At 41.2% G+C, this 27,090-nt stretch overlaps 1 protein-coding gene across 2 annotated transcripts in view; it reads right to left on the reverse strand.

Moving 5' to 3' along the window:
- Positions 1-2,207: 2,207 nt before the first annotated feature.
- Positions 2,208-27,090, reverse strand: part of PRELID2 (PRELI domain containing 2) — a 70,506-nt gene continuing 45,623 nt past the window's right edge. For both annotated transcript variants that reach the window (XM_011939765.1, XM_011939764.1), the window contains 2 exons: positions 7,184-7,253; positions 2,208-2,846 (listed from right to left, as the gene is read on the reverse strand). In XM_011939765.1, the coding sequence (XP_011795155.1) occupies positions 7,194-7,253 (60 nt within the window). In that variant the 3' untranslated portion in view covers positions 2,208-2,846; positions 7,184-7,193. The remainder of the gene's footprint in view (positions 2,847-7,183; positions 7,254-27,090) is intronic.

A 27,090-nucleotide genomic window follows, 5' to 3' on the forward strand; every position in this document is an offset into this window, starting at 1 on the left:
CCTCACTCTATTTCTAATAAAAAATTCCTGCTATAAAGATCCTTTCCAACCACAGAGATATTAAGAAAAAAATTAGATAATGTCTGCAAATACCTAGAAGTCATTGTAGTGTTCTTAGCTGCCCACTGGAATTACCTAAGGAGTTTTTTTAAATGCTGATATCTTGGTTCTACTATCTGAGATTCTGGTTTCTTGGTCTGGGAAGCAACCCAGGCATCAGAATTGCAGAAAGCTCCCCAAGCAATCCTAACAGACAGCCAAGGTTGAGAATTCCTCCCTTCAGAGGATGGGAGTTGTTCAGTGTGAAGGGTTAAACTTACTCTAATGTCAACCTCCAAATACAAATTTCTTGTCTCTCACCTCCACAATAATTTGCATCACCTCTTATTTTTGGAAATAGGCTATTACTCCAAAAGCCTACCAAATGCCATTTACAAGCTGGAAAAAAAGGTCAAAGTGTGTTTTAGTTTCTACCATTATTTTTCCCTCCAACACAATTGAAGAATAGAAACACTATGAAGCTGAAAAGAAATTTCAAAGACAAAATTCAGGCAGCACAAAGAGCTGAGATACAATAAGAAGAGGCTCACAGTGGCAAGCTTGTATGAAAAAATGCAATTGCTTTGAAATTCATCAATGAATTATGTGGAAATTTTTTCAGACATTTTTTCAGTTCAACCACTGTGGAAGACAGTGTGGTGATTCCTCAAGGATCTAGAACTAGAAATACCATTTGACCCAGCCACCCCATTACTGGGTATACACCCAAAGGATTATAAATCATGCTGCTATAAAGACATATGCATTCATATGTTTACTGCGGCACTATTCACAATAGCAAAGACTTGGAACCAACCCAAATGTCCATCAATGACAGACTGGATTAAGAAAATGTGGCACATATACACCGTGGAATACTATGCAGCTATAAAAAATGATGAGTTTGTGTCCTTTGTAGGGACATGGATGCAGCTGGAAACCATCATTCTCAGCAAACCATCGCAAGAACAGAAAACCAAACACCGCATGTTCTCACTCATAGGTGGGAATTGAATAATGAGATCACTTGGACACAGGAAGGGGAACATCACACACCAGGGCCTGTTGTGGGGTGATGGGAGCATGGAGGGATAGCATTAGGAGATATACCTAATGTAAATGACGAGTTAATGGGTGCAGCACACCAACATGGCACATGTATACATATGTAACAAACCTGCACGTTGTGCACATGTACCCTAGAACACAAAGTATAATAATAAAAAAAATTCCCCGAGACTCTCCAGTAATGGCCAGATTTTGTTGTTGTTGTTGTTGTTTTCTTTTTTTTTTTTTTTTTTTTTTGAGATGGAGTCTTGCTCTGTCATCCAGGTTGGAGTGCAGTGGCACACTCTCAGCTCACTGCAACCTTCACCTCCTAGGTTCAAGCAATTCTCCTGCCTCAGCCTCCTGAGTAGCTGGGATTACAGGCACGCACCACCACGCCTAGCTAATTTTTTTGTATTTTTAGTAGAGACAGGGTTTCACCATATTGGCCAGGCTGGTCTTGAACTTCTGACCTTGTGATCCACCCACTTCAGCCTCCCAAAGTGCTGGGATTACAGGCGTGAGCCACCACGCCCTGCCCTGATTTTTATCTTAAGAAGATGACTTCCAAATTATTACCTCTCTTGAAGATTTTTTAGATAGTATGTATTTACATTTTGGCTTCTGATCACGAGAAATGCAAACTACTGCCATCTAAGTTTCAAACAGTAGTACCACCTTACATTACAGTTAAAAAGTACATTTGCAAAATGTTTTATATAATAATGGCTTCCATTTCCTGGTCTTCTACTATGCACTAGGCATCATGCTAGGTGCTTCATAGGCATGATCTCAGATCAGTTCAACAATCTCACAAAGTTAATTCTATCATCTTGTTTCACAAATTTTTTTAAATGAGGTTCAGAAAGATTTAAAATTTTGTTCATGATCACTGAGCGAGTAGGTGCCAGCACTTGGATTCAATCCCAGGTCTGTCTGTTGACTTAAAAACCTACACAAACTTACCTTGTTTAATCATCATAACACATTGGTGGAAAGACTTGTGCCTGATTATCCCCATTTGCCCAATAAAAAACAGAGAGGTTAATGATTTGCTCCACATCACAGGACGAATTAGCAGACAAGAAACTGCCTTCCCACTCTTCATTTCATGTTCTTTTCAGAGGACCAAATCACAATTTACATGTTACATTCTAAAAGCTATACTAATGGCAGTTACATATTACTTATGGATAGGATAAAAATCTCCTGATTTCTGAGAATCTTAAACATTGTTATAAATACGGCTTAGCTTCAACATAGGTCTGGTACATTCCTGTTTGTTCCAGTCCACCCATGAATCAGGTACCAGTTTCAACTCCCTTATTGGTTCCAGAATCCCCTCACAAATCCTATGAACAATGGTGCTGATAACATAAGGGCACAAGCACTCTCTCCAGGCATTTATCCTGTCCTTAGCTGCCCTCACACCATCACCAGACAACCAGTAGCACACCCTGAGGAAGGGCACACATCATCTTACACGGGTCTTTTTCCCTTTATTTGTAAAATTATAAAGAGATTGTGTCATAAAAATCCAGCAAGAAGGTCTCATCTCCCTGAGTTCCACTATTCGAAGCAGGATCCCAGAGGAGGGTATCATTTTATGTCCTGGCAAGAAAGTCTTCTCTTCCTGAAGCTGCCGACACTGTATCCTTAAACCTGTATTCCAGAAACTGTATCTGTGATGTGTTGTGGTCAAGAAGTGATTCTCAAAAATAAAAAATAAAAATAAAAAAGTAGACATGGATACAGCTGTCCTGCAAGAGAAAGCAAACAGGCTTTATCACCTCATAAACATGTCTCACCAATCAATACTTATTTGCCGTCTTTTCTGAAGCAACTCTTCAGAGTCCACTTGAATTCTATCACTACGGATAATTCTTGAAATTGCATTTCTCCCTCCTAATGATCTTCCAACAAGGCAAGCACTTCATTTTATTAAGTCCAACTACCCAAAGGAGCTGGTTCAGAGAAGAGTTAAGATATAGCTAAAATTGAGGTCTTAATCATTCCAATGTGATAGAAGTCTGCTATGTTGTCAAATCTCAACAAGCCTGATCTCCCAACTGCCAGTGGCAAGAACAGACAGATGTCAGGGTTATTTGTTTTATTCAAAAATGACAGGAAATCAAAAATCTATCAAACGGATGTGTCAACAGCAACGCCACAAGCATATTGGTTAGTGAGATTTATGTGTCTCCATTTTGGCTCATGACAAAAATCACCTTCTAAGCTTTCTAATCTTCAAATGCCCACTTGGACATACATGTCAGAGAGTTCTGCGAAGTATCTTTAATGTTAGGTACAATGTAGAACGTAGTCACTTCCTATGTGAATTTAAATTATGCAAATTTAAAATATGGCATGACATAAAAATATTAAATGCTGTCTCCTTATGCACATTTCTGCAAATCCCACAAAACGTCTTTTAAGTATCAAAAATTGCAAAATTCCAAAGCTGCCAAATTGAGTAAATTATAAATAGCACCTACCCTACAGCCTCATCACAGTGCCACTTTATGTGCCAAACTAAATGCCTATATGTCTACTCCATTGTGTACGTGCATTGGAACTTTATGAGTAATTTTAGTGACCACTGTTGCTGGTATTTTAACTTTCTGTTATTATTTTAATACCTTTTTATGTCTTAATATAAAATCAGCCAAGTCTTCACAAAGTGTTTATGTTAGAGCTAATGCAAGAAAAACAAACTGTCAAACTGTATTTTAAAAGGCCAATCACCACAACACTCCTTGATGTTAATTTAGGACACTAACTCAGTAGGCAAAAATTTTCTTCCAGAACCAGACAGTAAATATTCTAGGCTTTGTAGCTGTAAGGTCACTGTTATAACTATTCAACTCTGAGTTGTAGTTTAGAACATAGGAGCATAGTTGTGTTCCAATAAAACTTTATTTATAAAAGGAGGAAGCAGGATAAATTTGGTTTATAGGCTGTAGTTTTTTGACCTCTACTTTATTATAGCTATAGAGCTAATTTCCCCTACTTCTTTTAATGTAGCATTTTACAACTCATGAAAACAATAGTACCCCCACCTACAACCACCCCCTCCATTTTCCATACAGTTATTTGAGAAATTAAAAAGTTCCATTAAAATAGGCACATTTCAAACTTGAAAAACTCTGTAAGAATAGTCAAGAAAATGGGAAAAAAGTAAAGGAATAAGCTGGCAGCATTTGATGCAACATCAAATTGTAGATTTATGTGGTAAGAGTACATAGATACATATACATATATCCGCTACTTTACAGTTACTCCTCTGAGAAAACTGGTCATGAATTTTGAGAGTTTGAATTATGTAAATCCTTCAGGAAATTTCATTGCATTGAATGCATTACATGCAACTGTCCTGTACTAAACTCCTGGTTATATTCAGACCTCGACCATTTCACTTAAGAGAGGAGAATAAGTTGCTTTTCACCAACAATACGATGTCCCAAGTTCATGGCTTAGCCCTCAACCACAGGACAAAAAAACAAACAACAACAACAAAACACACCAGCCTGGGCAATATACGGAGATTTCATCTCTACAGAAAAGGAAAAAATTAGCCAGGTGTGTTGTACACGCCTATGGTCCCAGCTACTAAGGGGGCTGAGGTATGAGGATTGCTTGAGCCCCAGAGGTCAAGGCTGTTATGAGCTGTGACTGCGCTACTACACCCCAGCCTAGGCAACAGAACAGTGAGACTCCGTCTCAAAATAAAACAAAACAAAACAAAACACAGAACATGGGTAACAAGACAATAGGTAATGCTGTAAACTTGTTTAATTTACTCATCTTCACTACCAACAATTTAAATCCAAATTGATTTAAAGTACAAGTTGATGTGAATCTCACCTCCCCTCTTTTCAACTGCATTTTCTCGAGAGTGGAGCCTGGCCACATTTAAGCAACAAAAAAGGGGGCAAACAAGAAGCTGAGATGCTAAAATCAGGGAAAAGCCATACAAAGAATATCATTCTTCCTATTAATGAAAAGTTGACCAAATACACGACAATAATATCTAACTCCTATTAGCTTTCTCAGTGCCCTGACATTTCATCTGTCTCTACCCAGAGATGTGAACTCATTTGAAACTGCCATTCTCAAAGTGTGGCTCCCAAGACCAGGATCACCATCACCTGGAAATCTGTTAGAAACAAACACAAATGCTCAGGCCCCATCTCAGACCTACTGAATCATGACTTGGGGAGTGGGGCCCACCAATCTGTGTTAAATCCTCCAGATGACTCGGATGCTCAAGACAGTTTCAAAACCACTAATTTGAAGTTTGAAGACCAATAGGTGTATACGTTTCCCATGGAAATGGAGACCCCTCATTCCTTCATTTACCTTGGAGGTGACTCGAGATCCCACCCCTCAGAGTAAGATGGGATCTGTGCCTAAGCATGCAAGTGCAAGAGGTGCTTAGTGAGCCTCACAAATATGCTAGCCGAGAAAAATAGGGAGATGTGGCCAAGTTGTTCTCTATAATTTTTTAAGGAACAGGGTGGGTGTAGGAGTAAACCATATTTAGATCCAATTCCAGCATTTTATGAGCACCTGCTGTGTGTATGCCTATGCTAAATGAAATTATCCTGTTTAGCTTTTCCAGTAATAAAGGAATCTATTAATATGTATTAAGCAGACAGAGGTTTAATATTAATCAAAATGGAGTCCAACCTGCAAATAAGCAGAAAGACTTTACAATTCTCCAAATGATATTCATTCACAGGTCTGGACAGCTTGCTTTGTACACCAAGGTGCTTGTATATGATGTTCCTTTTGCTTCTTTTTGGTTAACTGCTCTCAAATTTTATTGTTTATCACAATTAGAATACCAGGTTGCTCACACAAGACCACATGTCTCGATTAAACCAACACAAGAAAATTTGAGGTAATTCTACATTACCCAAGGCAAAGTTTGTTTTATTCAAATGTTTCAACTCTCAGATGTTAAAAACCTAAGGCTGGCTGGGCACGGTGGCTCACGCCTGTAATCCTAGCACTTTGAGAGGCTGAGGCAGGTGGATCACAAGGTCAGGAGTTCAAGACCAGCCTGGCCAACATGGTGAAACCCCTTCTCTACTAAAAATACAAAAATTAGCCAGGCATGGTGGTGCACACCTGTAGTTCCTGCTACTCAGGAGGCTGAGGCAGGAGAATCACTTGAACCCGGGAGGCAGAGGTGGCAGTGAGCCAAGGCCACTGCACTCCAGCCTGGGCAACAGAGCAAGACTCCATCTCAAACAAACAAACAAACAAAAACAAAAAAACCTAAAGCCTATAAATTCTGTAAGATATAGATCTATCATACTCATTTATTTTGGGCTTTGATTCTCTCTTAAATAACTCTGTCCTGCCCTTTCCACTATAAAAACCATTCTCCCTGATTTAGACAACAGAAATTTAGGGGGTGGGGATAGGGAGTTGAGTAGTTCTGCAATCTCCCACTATCTGTTAACCCTATACCATTTGCCCTAGATTGGCACGTGCTTCAGCATGAGTGCTGTCTTCCTTCCATCCTGTGCCCATGGCAGACACTGTTAACCATCAAGGCGCTCTTACCCAGAGCCTGGGAATTACTCTCAAGACCTCAGAATCCCTTTCAATAGCATTTCAGGCAGCTACCCACAAACAGTGGAAATACATACAGATGACTAATAAGAGATATTTGTTTCACTGGCCAATCAGCATGCCCCTTCCTTGTTTCTCTTCCTGCTCCAATTACACTTTTAAAGCCTTCCTTTGATTATTTTCAGAACAAAAACATTAAGATTCAGTTAATCTGAGCTGCAGTCCTTACAAATCTATGACAGCTTGAGGCTCTCAATCATGGTAGATTGTGCAACAGTTTTAACAATTTGAATAGAGTTGTAACCCAGCATGTAATACAAAACTGCTCTGAAAATCAAAGAACCAAGTAAATAAAAGTACTGAAGAGATAAAACACCTGTGAAATAGTATTCTGTGCATATAACTGGGAAATGTGCAGCGTGAATAGCCCAGGGAGGCTGCTTTCGAATACCAGGCTGATAAGCATGAAAACATGGCTTGCGTAAATAATTCTGACTTTGCTTTTGGTACTCACTGATGATTCTTTATTCAGCTAAGGGGGCACCACACTGTTCCTTTAGCAGCATCTCCATGATTCTAATTCCCTATAGAAAGAAGGAAAAAAAAATTAAAATGCCCTATTTCACAGACAAGTACTTTTACATTTATCATAACCTTTTCCCTTCAAAGAATCCAGGTCATGGCCATATATTCATTTCAAAAAAGGTAGGCTCATAGCCACACCTGACATTTTTATAATATTTTACTCAGCAATTTCACATACATTTTCTCCGCATTTGCTCAGAACCACTCAGCGACATAGGCAGAACAGAGCTTACGATCTCCATTTTAAACATAGGAAAACAGCCCAAGAGTAGTTAAATAACTTCTTGAAAGTGGCCCTGCCAGAGCTAGAATGATAATGGCAGTAGTTAATATTCATTGAACGTTTACAAATATGCTAGATTCACTGCTGGGGTTTTATGTGCATTACCTGGGGGTAGCAAGTGCTATGGTGTACCACTGAGATCCCTCCCAGAACTAAAGCACTCCTTCCCTTTCCACCAACACTGTAGGCTGCAGCTGGCACACAGACAACCTCAGTCAAAGAGAACTGCCTTATCTGAAGTCATGTCCCTCCAGGGGCAGCCTACGACACTGGATGACTGGTAGGTACAGGGGTATAAAGACCTGGCCCCTTCCCTTAATTTGGGACAACTCTGGGGAGCATCCAACCCTCAAGGCTCCCCAAGGGATCAGCTAAGACCTTTGTTTCAAGTGCATTGCAGTTCAGAAATCCCTTCCCATACCCCATGACAAGAATTGTTCCTGAGTGGGCTCTCCAATACCCCCTGCAGGCAAATCTCAAATTGAGTATGTGTCCCAAGAGCTGACATAGGACACCTTAATACACATAAAACCGCCAAATAAGTACTATTCTTACCCACATTTTACTGATGAGGAAAGAGAAACTCAAAGAGGTTTAAATAATTTGCCCGAAGTTACACAGCTATTAAGTAATAAAGCCAGGGAAAGAGCATAGGCACCCTCTTCCTTTTCAAAGGCATCCATGAGCCTTCTGCAATGTTCATTCTGCTACTGTCCATACCCACCTGTCTACTCAGTATCCTGTCCAGAAAAATTCTACCTCGGAAGAAAGAAGAAAGCAGAAATTCCTTTCCTCCTTAAAGGACAAGTTTTACAGACCAGAGGATAAACCTTCAAGTGGAAAGAGAGGGTTATGATGCAATTTACATAGTGGGGTCTCCAAGACATCAAAGTTGGATCCATGGGAAAGGGAGCTGCTATTTTCAGAGACTTATTATTCTGAGAATACTCAGACTTATAATTCTGAGAATTATTGCAGAGAATAATTATAAGGGGAACTTAAAATACAGATCCCCAGGCCCCTCCCAGGAAAATTCTGATTTAATGGGACTCAAGCAGGCACCACAGCTCTATACCCTTAACAGGCACCCATAATTCATCTTATGATTAGGCAGGGCTGTGAACATCAAGTGGTCCTGCAGGAAAAAGGCAGAGATTCCCCACTTGGGATCTGAGACCAGGGATGGGGACAGAGGGTAATCAAAGTCATCACTAGAGAAGACAATAAAATATATTTAACACCAAAGTAGACTAAACTAAAATTAGTATTTCCTTGAGGATTCAGAAGGTCCTTCAGATTCTGCCTGGCCATCACCACAAATACTACCATTATCTTAGAAGGAAAAAGTATTACTGGATCTTGAGAGAATGCTGAGTAGTAAGGAGTGTTTGCTAAACCAAAGCAGTAAACCACAGGACCAGGAACACCACTGTCAGAGGTAGGAGACCTGAGTTCTAGTCACAACTCCACCAGTCATTCTGCTGGGTACCTTAGGCTGATTACTTTTACCAAGGAGTAACATAGACCACAGAGGTCAGGGCACTGAGAGGCAGATGGGATTAGTGCTTTATATACCTAGCTGCACTCTAGCCTTACTAGGGGAAGTCAAAAAAGAAAACAGATTCCCAAGAGTCTACCCAAGAGTGTATTTGACTCAGTCAGAAATTTCAAGGTTCAGGCCTAAGTCTATATGTGTATAACATACCTCATGTTGATAAGGACACGTGGCAGGAAAATATTAGGTAGAAAAGGGCAGTCCCTGGTGAGGGCCACACCCTCAAGCCTAGACCTGTGGCCCAAAGTGAGAACATGCATTCCTGTTTTCCCACATGAATGTTGCCTTTTCCAAAACCACCCTGGCCCACCCCACCCCCTATCCTGTAATGCATAAAAACCCCAGGCCCCACCGGTGTAGTGGCAGAGTGGCAGAGGAGAGAGGAGAAGCAGCAGCTGTATATCAAAGAGAAGCAGCTTGATTTCAGAGGGATGGCTTGATGGCAGGACCTCGGAGAATTCAGCCAGGGATAGCCAAACTCCAGGGGAAGACCATCTTTCCACTCCATCCCCTTTCCAGCTCCCCATCCTGCTGAGAGCCACTTCCACTGCTCAGTAAAATCCTCCACATTCACCACACTTCAATTCATTCATGCCACCTGATTATTATTCCTGTACGCAGGACAAGGACCCAGGTGTGAGTGCAAAAGGCTGTCACACTGACCCTCCACTGAGCTGTTTAACACTTCAGCCATCCATGAATGACAAAGCTAAAAGAGCACACTATAACACACACCCCCTGGGGTTCTGGGGGTCACAGGCAACCTCTAGATGCTGTCACAGGCCCGCACAGAGTTCTGCTCCTGCTGGTTGCCTAGAAGCACTCATCCTGCACCTGCTCACCTGCACGCTCCCCCTCTTGCAAGGGGTTGAGAGCTGTTTGCTGACTAAATGAGCCAACCCCTTCATAAGTCATGGGAAGGGGTCAGGGAACTATCCCATTTCAATGTGATTCTGAAACACAGTTCGTTTACTTGAATTTGTAAATAGCAACTTTACACCATCTCTTCCAACTCTGACAGTCTTGGAATTGATGAAATAGATTATCCTTCATCATTTCTGAAGAGATAGTACATACTGCACTCTTAAGAGGTACCTGCCATTTAAATAATTAGGGGAGGCTGGGCGCAGTGGCTCACGCCTGTAATCCTAGCCCTTTGGGAGGCTGAGGCAGGCAGATCACGAGGTCAAGAGATCGAGACCATCCTGGCCAACATGGTGAAACCCCGTCTCTACTAAAAAATACCAAAAATTAGCCGGGCACGGTGGCAGGCGCCTGTAGTCCTAGCTACTCAGGAGTCTGAGGCAGGAGAAAGGCATGAACCCAGGAGGTGGAGCTTGCAGTGAGCCAAGATTGTGCCATTGCACTCCAGCCTGGGCGACAGAGCGAGACTCTGTCTCAAAAAAAAAAAAATCTATTTGTTTATATATTCATTCATTCATTCATTTCAGCCCTAGGGAGAAAAAAAAAATGCTTGGCTGGGCATGGAGGCTCATGCCTGTAATCCCAGCACTTTGGGAGGCTGAGGGGGTGGATCACTTGAGGTTAGGAGTTTGAGACCAGCCTGCCCAAAATAGTGAAACTCTGTCTCTACTAAAAATACAAAAATTAGCCAGATGTGGTGGTGCACACCTGTAGTCCCAGCTACTCGGGAGGCTGAGGCATGAGAATTGCTTGAACCCAGGAGGCAAAGGTTGCAGTGAGCCAAGATCACACCACCGCACTCCAACCTGATGACAGAGTGAGACTCCATAAAAAAAAAAAAAAAAAGAATTAGGGGAAAGGGGATTGGGACAAAGGGATGAAATAACCAGTGAAATGAAATTTAACTAAATTCTTAACAGAAAACTTGAATTGTGCCCCTTTTTGTTCTTATTCCCTTAACAACAGATCCAGTTAACAAATATGTACTATGCACGTACTACGTGCACTGGAGATTAAATGGTGAATGCATAAGATAGTTCCTGCCCTCATGGAGTTTATTTTACAGTCTAATAGATTCCAGAAAATTTTCATTCCCTCATTTCACTTTTTTATTCTAACAAATCTCTGGACAATAATTAAATGTCTTCTTTCTGTTTTCAGGAAGAATAAAAACTATCACATTAATTCTCTTTCAAGCTTCTTTTTGCAGAGTAGATGCATAAATCCAGACAGGATGACTTTGAAATAAGAAAAGCACACTGCTTCCTTAGGAGGTAAGAACCTGCAAACTTTCCCGTCCATCTAAATTAAGACCTCCACCACTTATTGAACTGAACACTAATTGACATAAGCGAAGACTGAGGTTTTCCTTGGGAATTGAAAGATGTTATTTATTGAATCAATTATGTTCACAGGGTGTCAGTTGATTTTTCTTTTCCTTTTTCCCCCCTTTCTTATACCACTTTAGTCTTTTTAAGCAGAATAGTTAGAAATGGAACATGGAGAATAGGGGCAGGGAGAGAGAGGCCAATAAAATGAATAAAAGAGAAAAAAACACCTAACAGGGAAGCTAAACCATGATTTAGTACCTCTCTTTGGTAAAGAAGGACCAAATCAAAGCCCAATCGATAGAGTTCTTTCAAATAAAGTTCCAACGCTTAAATCTCAACCCCCAGGAGATCAGGCTTAAAGGGGCTAAATTTACACCACTTATCACACAATGATGCCTGAAATGCAGAACAAACATTAAGTGGATCTACCTTTATAGATAAGGCTTAAAAGCTTTTTGGACTGACAAACCATAAACCACCTTGATTTTATTATTTCTTTCCCCTCTGAGATTTTTTTTCTCTATTACAAGGCTATCTTTCTCTATTTGCCAATGTACAGATAAGTGAGCGATCTCGCAGGTTCATTTCCCTAATACCAGAGCTGTGCTGGCCAAATGTATCCCCACAAAGGAGACTCAGAGTCTTTCAGATTCAAAACACTTCACAAATTCTCCACTCTAAGAGTTTCTGAGAAATAACTGATTATTACTAAAAACACAAAACTTGTCTTAAGAGGAGTAGGAATAAGTTGAAACTAAAGGTGGCTAAGTTCAAACAGTATTTTTATTTTGTTATAAAACTGATCCTTCCTTGAGAAGCTCTGATTTATGTAGGAGGCTTGGAAGAGAGTAATATTAGACCAAACAAAAATTTTCTAAAGCAGTTCTCAAAAGGTACATCCACAGAGAGCTCTTAACAAAAGAGAATTGCTCACTTAATTATCAGTGATAAAAGATTGGTGCTAAAGACCCTCACTGGAAATAATGCTTTCTTGTGGGTCATGTCTTTGGAGTAAACACCATGAACTGATGTGCCCACTGTGTGTAATGAAGGGCAGGGAAGCTAGGTGGAACAGGGATGCAGATAAGACAAGAAGCCTCTACACAAGGGGCCATTGGCCTCTTCAGAGGAAATAGAGGAATTAAAAATAACTGAAAGACAGACAGCCTCTGAGAAACACTATGACTTTTAAAAGAAAAAAGTACAGTAATGTGCTGCTTGATGATGTTTCAGTCAACGACAGATAATGTATATGATAGTGGTCCCACAGGACTGTACAGGAGCTGAAAAAATCCTATCACCTGATGACTTTGTAGCTGTCATAGCATCATAGCCCAACGTATTCCTCATGTATTTGCGGTGGCGTTGGTGTAAACAAACCTACTGCACTGCCAGTTGTATAAAAGTATAGCACATACAATTATAATATAATAATACTTGATAATGATGATAAATGACTATACAACTGGTTTATATTATTATGTTGTACTTTTTATTATTTTAGAATGTACTTCTTCTTATGAAAAAAAATTAACTATAGGGCCAGTCATGGTGGCACTTTGGGAGAAACTGAGGTGGGAGGATTGCTTAAGGTCAGGAGTTCAAGACCAGCCTTGGAAACATACTAAGCCGCCTTTTCTACAAAAAAAAAAAAAAAAAAAAAAAATTAATTAGCCAGGTGCAGTGACATGAGCCTGTAGTCTTACCTACTTAGGATCACTTGAGTTCAAGAGTTTGAGGCTGCAGTGAACTATGATTATGCCACTGCACTACAGCGTGGGCAACAAAGTGAGAGACCCTGTCTCTGAAAAAAAGTTAACTGTAAAACAGCCTATGACAGGTCCTTCAGGAGGTATTCCAGAAGAAGACATTGTTATCACAGCAAATGACAGCTCCATGTTACTGCCCCTGAAGACTTTCCAATGGGACAAGATATGAAAGTGAAAGACAATGAAATTGATGATACTCATTCTGTGTAGGCCTAAGCTAACGTGTGAATTTGTGCCTTTGCTTTTAACAAAAAAGTTTAAAAAGTAAAAATTAAAATTAAAAATTTTAAAAATAGAAAAAAATTTCTAGAATAAGGATATAAAGAAAAAATACTTTTGCATACCTGTACAACGTGTTTGCGTTTTAAGCCAAGGGTTATAACAAAATAGTCAAAAAGTTAAAATTCAAAATTTTATAGAGTAAAAAATGTTAAAGAAAGCTAAGGTTATTTTGTTATTGAAGAAACAAAAGTATTTGTTTATAAATGTAGTGTAGCCTAAGTGCAAAGGGTTTATAAATCGGCATTAATGCACAGTAATGTCCAGTAATGTCCTACGCCTTCCTACTCACCACTTACTGACTTGCCCACCCACAGCAACTGCCAATCCTGCAAGCTTCATCCACAGTAAGCATCCTATACAGATGTACCCTTTTACCCTTTTTCTTAAATCTTTTATACCATATGTTTACTGTACCGTTTCCTGTATTTAGCTATGTTTGGATACACAAATAGTTATCATTGTGTTATAATTGCCTACAGTACTCAGCACAGTACGTGAGTACAGATTTATAGCCTAGGAGCAATTGGCTATACCATATAGCCTGGGTATGTTGTACAACTGGCTGTACCACATAGCCTGGGTATGTTGTACAATTGGCTGTACCACATAGCCTGGGTATGTTGTACAATTGGCTGTACCATATAGCCTGGGTATGTTGTACAATTGGCTGTACCATATAGCCTGGGTATGTTGTACAATTGGCTGTACCATATAGCCTGGGTATGTTGTACAACTGGCTGTACCACATAGCCTGGGTATGTTGTACAATTGGCTGTACCACATAGCCTGGGTATGTTGTACAATTGGCTGTACCACATAGCCTGGGTATGTTGTACAATTGGCTGTATAGCCTGGGTATGTTGTACAACTGGCTGTACCATATAGCCTGGGTATGTTGTAAGCTCTACCATCTAGGTTTGTGGAAGTATACTCTATAAGGTTTGTACAATGACAAAATCATCTAATAATACATTTCTCAGAATGTATCCCTGTTGCTAAGTGACTGTATAATGGAAGAAAGGAAGTAGAAACTAATATTGCAGGAAGGAAGGACTTGCAGAAGCCACCTGAAGAAGAGGGATTTGAGTAAGACCCAAAGTCTAGTCATGAGTGTGACACACAGAGATAAAGGGAAAGACCAAGCAGAAGGAGGCTTAAGAAAACGAATGGGAGTGGCCGGGTGCGGTGGCTCACGCCTGTAATTCCAGCACTTTGGGAGGTTAAGGCAGGCAGATCACCTGAGGTCGGGAGTTCAAGAGCAGCCTGATCAACATGGAGAAACCCCATCTCTACTAAAAATACAAAATTAGCCAGGCATGGTGATGCATGCCTGTAATCCCAGCTACTTGGGAGGCTGAGGCCGGAGAATTGCTTGAACCTGGGAGGCGAAGAGTACAGTGAGTGGAGATCACACCACTGCACTCCAGCCTGGGCAACAAGAGCAAGACTCCGTCTCAAAAAAAAAAAAAGAAAAAGAAAATGGATGGGAGTGGGAACTGCATGGAAGGGAGGAAGAGAGGAAAAGAGGAAAGGAGGAAGGGATCTGCATCCAGTTTTCTCATCAAAAGGTAAGAGAAATACTGCATGAAATTTCTCCACAAAGAGATCTTCTACCACAATAAAGCAACTTTTGTGCAACTTTTAATCTGATGCTGTCTAATACTTTTAGATATAGAACTTTATCTAGAAAGTGGAATAACACCTAATAATAATCTAAAATAAACAGCTAAAATTCATTGGCACATACTGTGTGCCAAACACTTTGCCTGCAATCACTTATTTTACCCTCCCATCTCCTTTTTATTTCTTTATTTTTTTGATGAAACCAAGGCTGAGAGAAATTAAACAACCTGTCCAAAATCACACAGTAACTAAACCTCAATTTGACAGGAGGCAATCTGGCTCAAGAATCCAGGATCCTGAATCTTACTACACTGTGGGGATGGGAAGTTTAAATGAGAATGCAAAAGTGAAAACCCCACTACACTGCTGGAACTAGTCTGTGTTGTGCTGCTGTAACAGAATACTATAGGCTGAGTGATTTGTAAACAAAAAAAACTTTATTTGGCTTATGGTGCTGGAGGCTGGGAAGTCTAAGATCGAGGGAGTGTATCCGGCGAGGGCCTTCTTGCTGTGTTGTAACATGGCAGAAGGCACCACTTGGCAAGAGAGCAGGTACAAGAAACCAAGATATTGAACTCACAGTTTCAAGTCCTTTTATAATCGGCATGAATCCATTCAAAGGGGTGGAGCCCTCACTAGCTAAACATTTATTAGGTCATCTCCAACACTATTGCACCAAGGATTAAGTTTCCAACACATGTTTTGGGGAGACGCATTCAAACCATAGCAGGTATATAGCAAAAGTTTTTTTTCCTTTCTTTACTGCCTGTATTCAAAGAACCTAATAAGTAAATCAGGTATTTTAGTCCTGCTCCCAAACAAAATAACATGAATCTTAATATATGAATCAATATCTAACCCCATCTACAAACTGTTTTAAAGACAATGTTTTTCAGTTAGAAATAGCCTGATAAAATGTATGGCTTCAATATAATTTTCTCATGGTAGCTAATAAACTCTTGAGTAAGATTCATTTTTATTTTTATAAGTAACCCAAAATCTTTAGGTGTAACTGCAGAACATTGAACTGATACAATAGTTCAGATGTCTTTGCTTCACATTATAAAGCTTTCTCTCTCCTTAAAGAGAATAGTTAATTCTCACAATTTATAATGGAAAAGAATATATCCCCAAATAATAAAGTCTAAAAATTGGAAAGCGACCTTATATTTTCTAGTCCAGAAATGAAACTCTAAGCAAAGAATCAAAAATGGTCTATCTCATTTAAAGAGATTTCCTGCAATCAAATATCAGAATGAAAGATCGATTATTAAATCATTTCCATGGTGCTGATTTTCAAATAAACCCTAACCTAACATGAAGATTTAAGTCACTGGTGTTTTTCTACTTTACACAGTTACTTCCACCACCTTCCAATGTGACTCAATTAATCTATTTTCATTTTGAATTTTTAAAAAATTGACCTGTATATAATTTGATTTTTCCTCACTTGTACTTCATGCAAAATATGGCCTCTCCCCCAGTGCCATGCCCATCTGTGACATTTATAACAGTTGATCATCTGTTACCTGCTGGAAACCTCCATTCATGGGAAGCATACTGTTCCTTAGTCCATCTGTGCTTAATTACGAGACAGTGCTTCCTCACATTGAAGAGTAAGGAACTGTTTTAGTGGCTGGCACCAGAGCATTCCAGCACCAACTCCTATACTCTCAACTGTGCCAAAGTAAAAGTAAAAAGCAACAAGGTTCCTATTATTTGCCTTTTATCAGCCATTTTTTCACTGTTCATCAGACTTAAGCTCAGTCATAATTTTCCCTTTTTCTTCCCTATTCTGAGGTAAAGTGGTTAGCAGCATGCTTGTACATTTTATCAACAAATTGTCTTTAACAGACTAAACGAATCCAACTGATGCTAAGCTGCCCAGATAATTCTGCTTTTATCTTGTATCTCTACCCTTCTCCTTCCCCACAGGTTCATGCAATTCTGTGACTTCTGTAAGTCTATGATCTTCTTTACATAAAAGGTTGGTCTACTGTATCTTCAAGTCAGGTGTTTCCTTTCAACAAAACAGAATTTTTCAAAGCCATATTTCAGTCAAAAACTTATCTCACCAAACCTCAATATTTAATCTAATGATAATTTATTATGGGCTTACTGTATGCTGAGACTTTACCTACATTATCTCATTTAACCCTCTCAATAGTCTTGTGAGGTCTGCTGTCACCATTTCCAGGTAAGAAAACTCAGCCTCAGAGAGGTAAATGACTTGTTGAACAAGTCATGTAGCTAGCAAGTGGCAGACCTAGGATTAAAATCTGGATATCTCCACCTCATTCCACAATGAGTGCTTACTTACCTCACTGAATGTGTTTCTGTGCCTGAAAATGGGTGGAGGGAAGAGAATAAGTACACTTCCCTGCAGGATCACTCCTGAAGATTAAATGAAGCAACATATAAAGCTACTGGTACACAACAGACTTTTGTTAACTATTACCTCCCATTCTTCCTGTGTCCTAAAAAGTAGCTACTGATTTATATATGGACTCTATCTGACTAGGGGCCCCTTATAATGGGACTCCCACAGTGCGGCACCTCCCCACATTCAGCTAGAGGCTGCTGACCTATAGGAAATACCAGCACGGGCTCACCTCACACTCGTTCGCATTTTCCTTGCCCTTCACATCACCTCTAAGAGTCACTAACACTTCTGTTTCACACTACTAGGCCCAGCAGGGTAAACCAGGTGTCCTCAGGTCATAGTGGTCATCAGAGACAGAACTAGAATCCAGTTCCAGGGAAAGAACTAATTAGCAAGCAGGCTAAGGCCTCTATCTACGAGTCTGCGCTGAGCACATTACATGCCTTCACCCTCACATCCCACCTACAAGTCAGTTACATAAGAAAAATGGAGTTCAGTTAGGTTAAAAAAGGTAACCAAAGACACTCAATTAATAAGTGGCAAAATCAGGCCAGGTGCAGTGGCTGATGCTTATAAACCCAGCACGTTGGGGGCTGAGGTGGGTGGATCACTTGAGGTCAGGAGTTTGAGACCAGCCTGGCCAACATGGTGAAACTCCATCTCCACAAAAAATACAAAACTTAGCCGGGCATGGTGATGTGCGCCTGTGGTCCCAGCTAGTCAGGAGGCTGAGGTTGGAGAATCACTTGAACCTGGGAGGTGGAGGTTGCAGTGAGCCGAAATCAAGCCACTGCTCTCCAGCCTGAGCAACAGAATGACACTCCATCTCAAACAACAACAACAACAACGACAAAAGTAGCATAATCCAGCTTCACACCCTGATTTTTGTGGCTCTGAGTCTTCCGTATACTATCTCCTTGAAAAGGTGTGTTTATAGGGTTTTCTCAAATTACCAAAAAAATGACATGTCGGCTTAGGCACATTCTTTCCTACAATCGAAAAATCATTTCCACCTATATCTGCGTGGTTTTAATTTTATTAATATAGAAGAGGCAGTGGACATATAGTTCTTGAAATCACCACAAGAAAAAAAGCACCTCCCAATGTATCCAAATGAATTTTGTTTTCTGCTGACACTAAGTGAAGCTCCCTCGTGCACTCTGGAGAAGCCAGAAGAGAAACATTCCACAGGGAAGCATTTCTGCTTTAACACAATATTTGCCTATTAGAATTCCATTGTGTAATGCCAACATGGAGGGCCCTTCACTTCCCACTAAAAGCCTTTCAGTACTGAATATGGTCCTCATTTCTTGGGGACAAAATCCGCAGTGGGTGAATGCAGTACAAGGTTAACCAGAGTGCTGTCATTAACAAGAGCAACATAAATATGATAGCTTGACTTCACTCCTCATCCTTTGCATTACCTGTGGAGTGAAGGAACAGCAAGTCCATGGCAAGCTTAGGAAGTGACATTTGTGTTTTAATTCCACACATTTAACACTACAAATTCAAAAAAGTAATCAGAAAAAAAAAAAAGCTACATACAGGAAAGCTACTAAATGATCAAAAAGTAAAATCTCTATAAGCAGATAATAGCCTAAAAATAAACCATCTGCTGTTTTTAAGTCAACTATTTGCAAAGAAAAAAGTGTCTGCAGTGCTTATAAATAGTCACCCCTTATCTGTAGTTTTGTTTTCCACAGTTTTAGTTACCCACAGTCAACTGTGGTCCAAAAATATTAAGTGGAAGATTCCAGAAATAAAAAATTCATAAGTTTTTAAGTGCATGACATTCTGAGAAGTGTGATGAAATCTTCTGTGCTGGCATATGAATAATTTCTTTGTCCAGCATATCCACACTGTAGACACTACTGGCCTATTAGTCACTCTGTAGCCCTCTCAGCTATCAGATCAACCGTTGTAGTATCACTGTGCCTGTGTTCAAGTAACCCTTATTTTACTTCATAAGGGCCCCAAAGTGCAAAAGTAGTGATGCTGACAATTCAGATATGTTGAAGAGAAGCCACAACGTGTTTCCTGTAAGTGAAAAGGTGAAAATTCTCAAATGAAGAAAGAAATTTAAAAAATCATATGCTGAGGTTGCTAAGATCTATGGTAAGAACAAATCTTCCATCCATGAAACTGTGAAGAAGGAAAAAGAGATTTGTACATAGTGTATGTAGAGTTTTGTACTATCCAAGGTTTCAGGCATCCACCGGGGGTCTTGGAACATATCCACCAAAGATAAGAGGGACTACTGTATCTACAAAGGCTCTTTAAAGCTCCCAAACCCTGTAATAAACTGGTAAGGAGAAGGAGACACTGAAGAAATAGATGTAATAATGTCGATATGTCTTAAAAGTTGCTCTACTATTTCAGTTGCTAACTAAGTGGGGAGTGTTCTTGGTTAATTCCTAGGATATTCTTTGTATGATTTGGTTGAGATATCCCTGCATAGATTAATATCTCCCACATGGATGATGTTCCAAATCTACCATCGGTCTTTAATGTTAAACAATCTAATAAAATTCTTCCTTTCAATAAAAAAATTAAGGCTTGTATTTTTAAAAAAATCACAAATCCTTCAGTTGGTCAACTGCAAGGGTGGGATTGCTTTAAAAAACCAAGTGCTGTAAGCAATTCTGGCTCTTGTTTGGAGACTGATGCAAAATTCCCAAGACTGAGGGGCAGCTGTGATTCACATCTTATATGGAATTTGGCCAACAAATTCATGTTCTCGAGAAAATAGTTTGTTACAGTGGATGAAGTAAACAAGTGAGCTGCTAGAAAAGTAAAATTAGGAGGAATTTCCCTTTTTGTTTTAAAGATGGGGTTTCACACTCTATCACCCAGGCTGGAGTGCAGCAGTGCAATCACAGCTCACAGAAGCCTTGAACTCCTGGGCTCAAGCAATCCTCCCACCTCAGCCTCTTGAGGAGGTGGGATTACAGGTATGCATGACCCATGGCACCTAGCATGAGAGGAAATTTTCAGTACCTTAAAGCCATGCAGCCTAGTAATTATGTGCTCAGTCTTAGTCCCACTGTCTAGTTTAAATCTGGATTCTACCACTCACCACCTGTGTGATGTTGGGCAAGTCAACTCACTTCTCTATGCCTCCTCATCCATAAAATGGTAATGATAGTGATGGCAGCAGCTACTCCAGATGGTCCGCCACTGCCATCACTGCTGGCTGCAAGAGGGAGGCACGGCCAGGGCTGCATGCTCCATGAAGCTGGCAGGAGCCCCACCTGCCTGGGCGCAGCTACTGCTGCCCAAACTGCAGCTGCAGACCGAGGACTCCTGCTCCATGGAGCAGGCAGAAACTCTGCCCCCATGGGCACAGCTGCAACCACCCAAAGCGTGCTGCAAACCAAGGCATCCCTATACTCTTGAGGGGCAGGAGGCGGGAAGGGCCCCCGTGCATTCGCAGGCTTGGAAGTGCCTCTCCCTGCTGCTTGGCTTCTCCCAGCTGTCAGGACCTGCTCCAATCTCAGAGCAACATCAGGGCCAAACCTGAACACCACGAATGGCAGCAGGAGGCAGACAGGTTCCTGGACAGAAGGGAGCAGGTCCTCGATGAAGCCCCATCTTCAGGCCAGGGAGGGTCTGAAGGCTGGGGGTGGGGTTGCCAGTTCCACCAGAGTGGGAATTTGTGGGCCTTTTCTGGGCCTGCCTATGGCCACCCATGGACCAACCAGTGCACACTTCCTCCCCTCTGAGGCCCATAAAAGACCCGGGCTCAATCAGAGCTGAGCAGATGTTGGGACAACCAGCCACAGAGAAGAGCTACCCACTCCAGGGCCTCCTCTCTGCTGAGAGATGTAGAAATGGGAGTATCAGCTGCAGAGGGGAGCAATCCACTCCAGAGCCTCCTCTCTGCTGAGAGCTACAGGGACGACTGGACGATCTGCCTGCAGAGAGGAGCTTCCCACTCCAGGGTCTCCACTCTGCTAGGGGCTGAACACTCTACGGGACACCCTGGCTGTGGAAAGGGGCTACGCACTGTGAGTTCCCTCTAAGCCCTCCTATCACTCAGTAAAGCTCCTTTTTGACTTATTCACCCTCCACTTGTCTGTGTATCTCATTCTCCCTGATCACAGAACAAGAACTCAGTACCCGCCAAGCTGAAACAGCTATAACACAAACAGTGCCAACCAGGGAAGCTGCTTGTGCCTGGCCCAGCCACAGCTTTGCAGAGAACTGGCACCCATGCCAGCACCTAGAACTGCCTGCCCCATGGCAGCAGCTGGTGTGTCCAACTGCTTAGTGGCTGTACTCCATGCCTGCTCACACACCCCTCACTGCTCCATGCCTGACTCACAGTCTCCCTTGGAGGCGTGGAAGCCAGGGCGGTAGTGTGAACTCAGCACAGTCTGCCAGGCCGAGTGGGTGGAATGAGCGCAGCAGGCCCAAGCAAAACTCAGGCAAAGGTGTCACCAGCCACAGGTTTCCAGCCAGAAAAGTGATACCCCAAAGATCCTGTAACAACAGTACTCACCATAGTGAATTGTATGGTGGATGCCAAGCAAATTGGATGAGGTAATACATGCAACACACTCAGGATGATTGATGCCCGGGGCAGAGAAAGTACTCAAAAAATATTACCTGTTGCTGTTACCTTTCTGATTACCCCTGTGTCATATAGAAAGCGCCTCTGCTTGTAAGAGTGTTGTTAAAAGATAATAGAATGAAAACATAAAGCCTAACCACTTTTGGAAAATAATATTATAATATGTTCATTTGTCCATTAATTCAAGAAATATTTATTGAGCATTGATGATGTGCTAGGTACTAAGGATAAAGTGGTAAGCCTTAAACAGAAGCCTATCTTTCAGTGAGAGAAAGAAAAAAACACATTCAAAGGATCATGAAAGTAGTCACATACAGTTAAGAGCGCTTCAGGCAATCTTTTCTAAGGCAATGGTACAAAAATATGAAAGGTTATATGTATAAAGTTGTTTCGCATGGTGTATATGTATATAATGGTAAAAGTGAAAATAACCTGAATGCTCAATACTAAAGGGTGATACAAATTACTATATAACTATTTAACAAAACATTATATAATTATTAAAATGAATTTGAAGTTTATGTAGTTACTGTGAACGGCATTTATTACAAAATATTACTTGAAAAAAGCAAGAAATGAAATTGTACTAACACTGTTTAATTACGACTATGTTTAAAATTTGCATATGAGACTAGAAGGAAATACGCCAATTTGGGTCAAAATGAAAAGATAACAGTTATCATTTATGAAGTATTTATTGTGTGCCAGAGTATTTTGAGTACTTGTTTATACTATCTCCTTCACTCTCATACTCATAAGATAGACAGTATTATTCATATTTCACCCAGAGAGAGGTTAAGTTCATCCACACTCTATGAGGGAGGGCACTCCGATTTAAATCCACATTGGGCTGATTCCAAAGACAGGCTCATCATAACCACTAAACATTTGTTTATAATGTCATAATGGGAAAAATAAGTTATTGTTTTTAACTATCTTGCATTTTGCTTTTAAAGTAATGTTAATAACAACTAGCTTGAGCCCAGGAGTTCAAAACCAGCCCGGGCAACATGGTGAGACCTCGTCTCTTAAGACAGCAACGGGGGCCGGGCGTGCTGGCTCACTCCCGTAATCCCAGCACTTTGGGAGGCCGAAGCAGGTGGATCACCCGAGGTCAGGAGTTCGAGACCAGCCTGGGCAACATGGTGAGACCTTGTCTCTTAAAACAACAACAGGGGCCGGGCGTGCTGGCTCACTCCCGTGATCCCAGCACTTTGGGAGGCCGAAGCAGGTGGATCATCTGAGGTCAGGAGTTCGAGACCAGCCCGGGCAACATGGTGAGACCTCGTCTCTTAAGACAACAATGGGGGCCAGGCATGCTGGCTCACTCCTGTAATCCGAGCACTTTGGAAGGCCGAAGCAGGTGGTCACCTGAGGTCAGGAGTTCGAGACCAGCCCAGGCAACATGGTGAGACCTCATCTCTTAAAACAACAATGTGGGCCGGACGTGCTGGCTCACTCCCATAATCCCAGCACTTTGGGAGGCTGAAGCAGGTGGATCACCTGAAGTCAGGAGTTCGAGACCAGCCTGGACAACATGGTGAGACCTCATCTCTTAAGATAACAACGGGGGCCGGGCATGCTGGTTCACTCCCGTAATCCCAGCATTTTGGGAGGCTGAAGCAGGTGGATCACCTGAGGTCAGGAGTTCGAGACCAGCCCAGGCAACATGGTGAGACCTCGTCTCTTAAGACAATGGGGGCCGGGCGTGCAGGCTCACTCCCATAATCCCAGCACTTTGGGAGGCCGAAGCAAAGGAGTTACTTAACTTTCAAAAAGCCATCATTTTCCTTTGGAAATTCAGAGACGGTGAGCTGGAATCTAAGGAAAGAAGCTAGCCAAGGAAAAAGGAGTCAAATCCCATACAGCAAATGGAATTCAAAAAAACTGAAAGTGACAAAGAAACATCACTCCAACAAATCCAGCTTCACTAGACACAATGCTTCCTTTTTCCCTAACAACAGGCAGACACTGCAGCCTCCTCCCCACCACCTTCCTGGGTCACTGCCTGCTGCCCATTATGGGTGGTTACAACCAAAGGGGCCTTTCAGGAAGGATGAAATTCTATCTTAGAGTGGGGAGCCGGGATGAGAAATCACCACAGACAAAGGGAAGGAGAATGCTCCAGGGTAACAGCTGGACACCTCAGAGAGCTCAAGAAGCATTGAAGTAGCATGCTGCAAGGCTGAAGGACACAGCTGTTGCTAAACTAGTAGATGTATCCTTAAATGAAATCACCTTTACAATTCAAGGAGCTCTACCCAGAATTCTGTATTAGTCCCTCAGCTGATATGTCTGAACGACATTTTCCTGGTCTTTTTGGTCAAACTAAAAGGTTTAATTTAACACAAAGAGCCTAGAAAAATCCAAGCCCAAGGTGTAAGTAATGATGCCTTTGATTTACAACAGATGTGTTCCTAGAGGCACTTAGTCCACACAATGTGCAGATGCAGCCCCTATATTTATATTTTTATATATGTATGTATATATATGCTATATACACACACACACACACACACAAATACACAATTTGTTTTGGTATTTCAATGCAGCCTGGCCGGAGCTGTTGCAGCTTTCAATTCTATGCCTGCCTTAGGTTTATACGAGGTACATGAAGATTTATAGTGGCCACAAATTCCTATTTTCTCATCGTCTTTGTCTTTGTCTTTGAATTTAGCACAAACGAGTGAGAGAACAGGTTCAGAAAACTAATAGATTGGTTGGAAATCCCAACCAATAGTGGAAGAATAGTGGAGAGAACACAGCTCCCAAATCTCTTTGGAGAGATTAGAGGAACTAATGGGCGTGAAAGTAGAGGAACACTAAGAAAGCAAGTATCATATTAAGTGTTTTGAAGATGAGAACATTTTTCCCTATAGTCTAACAAGTATCTACTTCAATGTCATATGCACACCCAGTGCTCATGGAGACAAGTCATGCATTTGTCTTGTCTCCTTCACCTGAACTCTTTGGGACTCTGATCTCTCTGTGAGGGAATCAAAGTGAATGGCAGTTGAGAGGATGGGCTCTGAGGTCAGATCACCTGGATTCAAATTCCAGCTCTGCCACTTACTGGCTAATGACTTTGTGCATGGAATTGAACCTTTGTGCGCCTGTATTTCCTCATCTGTAAAACAGAAAAGTGGGAGTAACTACAGTCTCTCTTCCAGAAGGTAACTGGGAAAACTAAATGTTCATACAACAGTGTAGCACTTGGCTCATGGTAAACACTCAATAAATTACGGCTACTATTATATGTGGTCTTCTTCAAAGTTTCCAAAGGCTGTGTTTACAGAAGGCATAGATTAAAAATAAGCCAACATATTTATGTGAATCGAATTATAAAATGAAATTGTAACAACTCTACCACGTGCTTACCATGCCTTCTGCTAATTAGCAGTTTATAAAATTATGTTTCTTATTTTTAAATATTTTATTGCCATCTCAACCCGACTACAAACTTGCTTAATGAATTGCCTCTGATGCTCTTAGATCCCTAGTTAGCTTAAACTACTGCATTTTGATGCAGGGTTTAAAGACTACTTGTGAGACAGAAAAATCTTGGTCAGACATTGAAGAAAGGGAGAGAAAAAAATTTTTTAAGTCATACAATGGCCTAATTGAAAATGACCTACCCAGTTCAGTCTGATTTTATGGAAAATGTTAGTGAACCTCAGAGCAAGCAGTCGAAGCAACACAGCCCTTAGAGAGCCACCAAGACAAGGCCAGAGCCCGGGTCTCCTGACTCCTGGCTGGGTTGACAGGCTCCTCACCACACTGTGTGGAGGAGCACTTTCTCTCATCACTATGCACCAACACATCTGGAGCTCCAGGAAAACACTTACCATCATTTCAGGCAAGAGCTTGACTTCCAAGATTTCATCTAGTTTCATAGAAGGCAACGTCCCAGAATTTCAGCTGGTAAATCAACCAGGAATTCCCAAAAGCTTTACCACTGAGCAAAGTCTATTACAACCAGGATGAATTCAAATGAGCCATCAAGGGATTTTGGATTCCCAGGTTTCACAGTCAAGGTAAAGGCATTGATTTAAACTCAGCAGAAGGAACAAAAAACTGTATCATTCGCAGAATACTCATTTCCACGAAGCTGTTTTCCCTGCAAAAGCTATGTTTCATCAGACGAAAACTCTAGAGGTAACAGTAGTAGCAGGGCTGATGGGGAGGGAGATGAGTAAGAAGACAGCAGCTACTATGATTTACCTGGTCTAGAAATAAACTGTTAAAAATCAGAATTCTTGGTAATATTCTCAGGACAGCTAATGAATAAATATCAACTAAATCAATCTATCTGAGCACTCAAGGGTGGGATTAAAAAGTATTATCAACAAAGGTAAATTTGAACTGGGAAATAAACCCTCTGGAACAGGAAAAAAAAACATTTCATCAGTTTTTTCATGTGGGTCAAGTAACAAAGAATCTTGAAAGGAGTCATATGAACAAGCAGGAAATGCAAGTCTCCAATATACAGTCAGTATACTATCACACCCTGTTCTTCTATCACACTTGTGACTTCTCCTTATTCTTTCCAATGACAGTTTTATTTGCTCTTTTCCTCTATCTCAGAATTATTGAATTTTGAAATGTCCACTGTTTGTTAGAGTTGTAACTACCCTTGCATGTAACTTACCCTGAACAGTAAGTTCACAGACAAAGATTTGAGCACCTCAGAGCAATTGGTCCAAGGTAGGATGTATGAAAGGCTTGGAGCGGGGCTGGGGCATGGTGGCTCACACCTGTAATCCCAGCATTTTGGGAGGCTGAGGTGGGCAGATCACTTGAGGCCATAGGTCCAAGACCTGCCCTGCCAATATGGCAAAACCTGGTCTTTACTAAAAGTACAAAAAAATTAGCCAGGCATGGTGGTACATGCCTGTAGTCTCAGTTACTTGGGAGGCTGAGGCACAAGAATTGTTTGAACCTGAAAGGCGGAGGTTGTGGTGAGCTAAAAAAGAACAAGAAAAAAAAACAAAAAGAAAAAGAAAAGGAAAAGGAAAAGGAAAGGAAAGGAAAGGAAAGGAAAGGAAAGGAAAGGAAAGGAAAGGAAAGGAAAGGAAAGGAAAGGAAAGGAAAGGAAAGGAAAGGAAAGGAAAGG

This window comes from Colobus angolensis, unplaced genomic scaffold (genome assembly GCF_000951035.1).
Source record: "Colobus angolensis palliatus isolate OR3802 unplaced genomic scaffold, Cang.pa_1.0 Scaffold183, whole genome shotgun sequence".
NCBI classification, from domain to species: Eukaryota; Metazoa; Chordata; class Mammalia; order Primates; family Cercopithecidae; genus Colobus; species Colobus angolensis.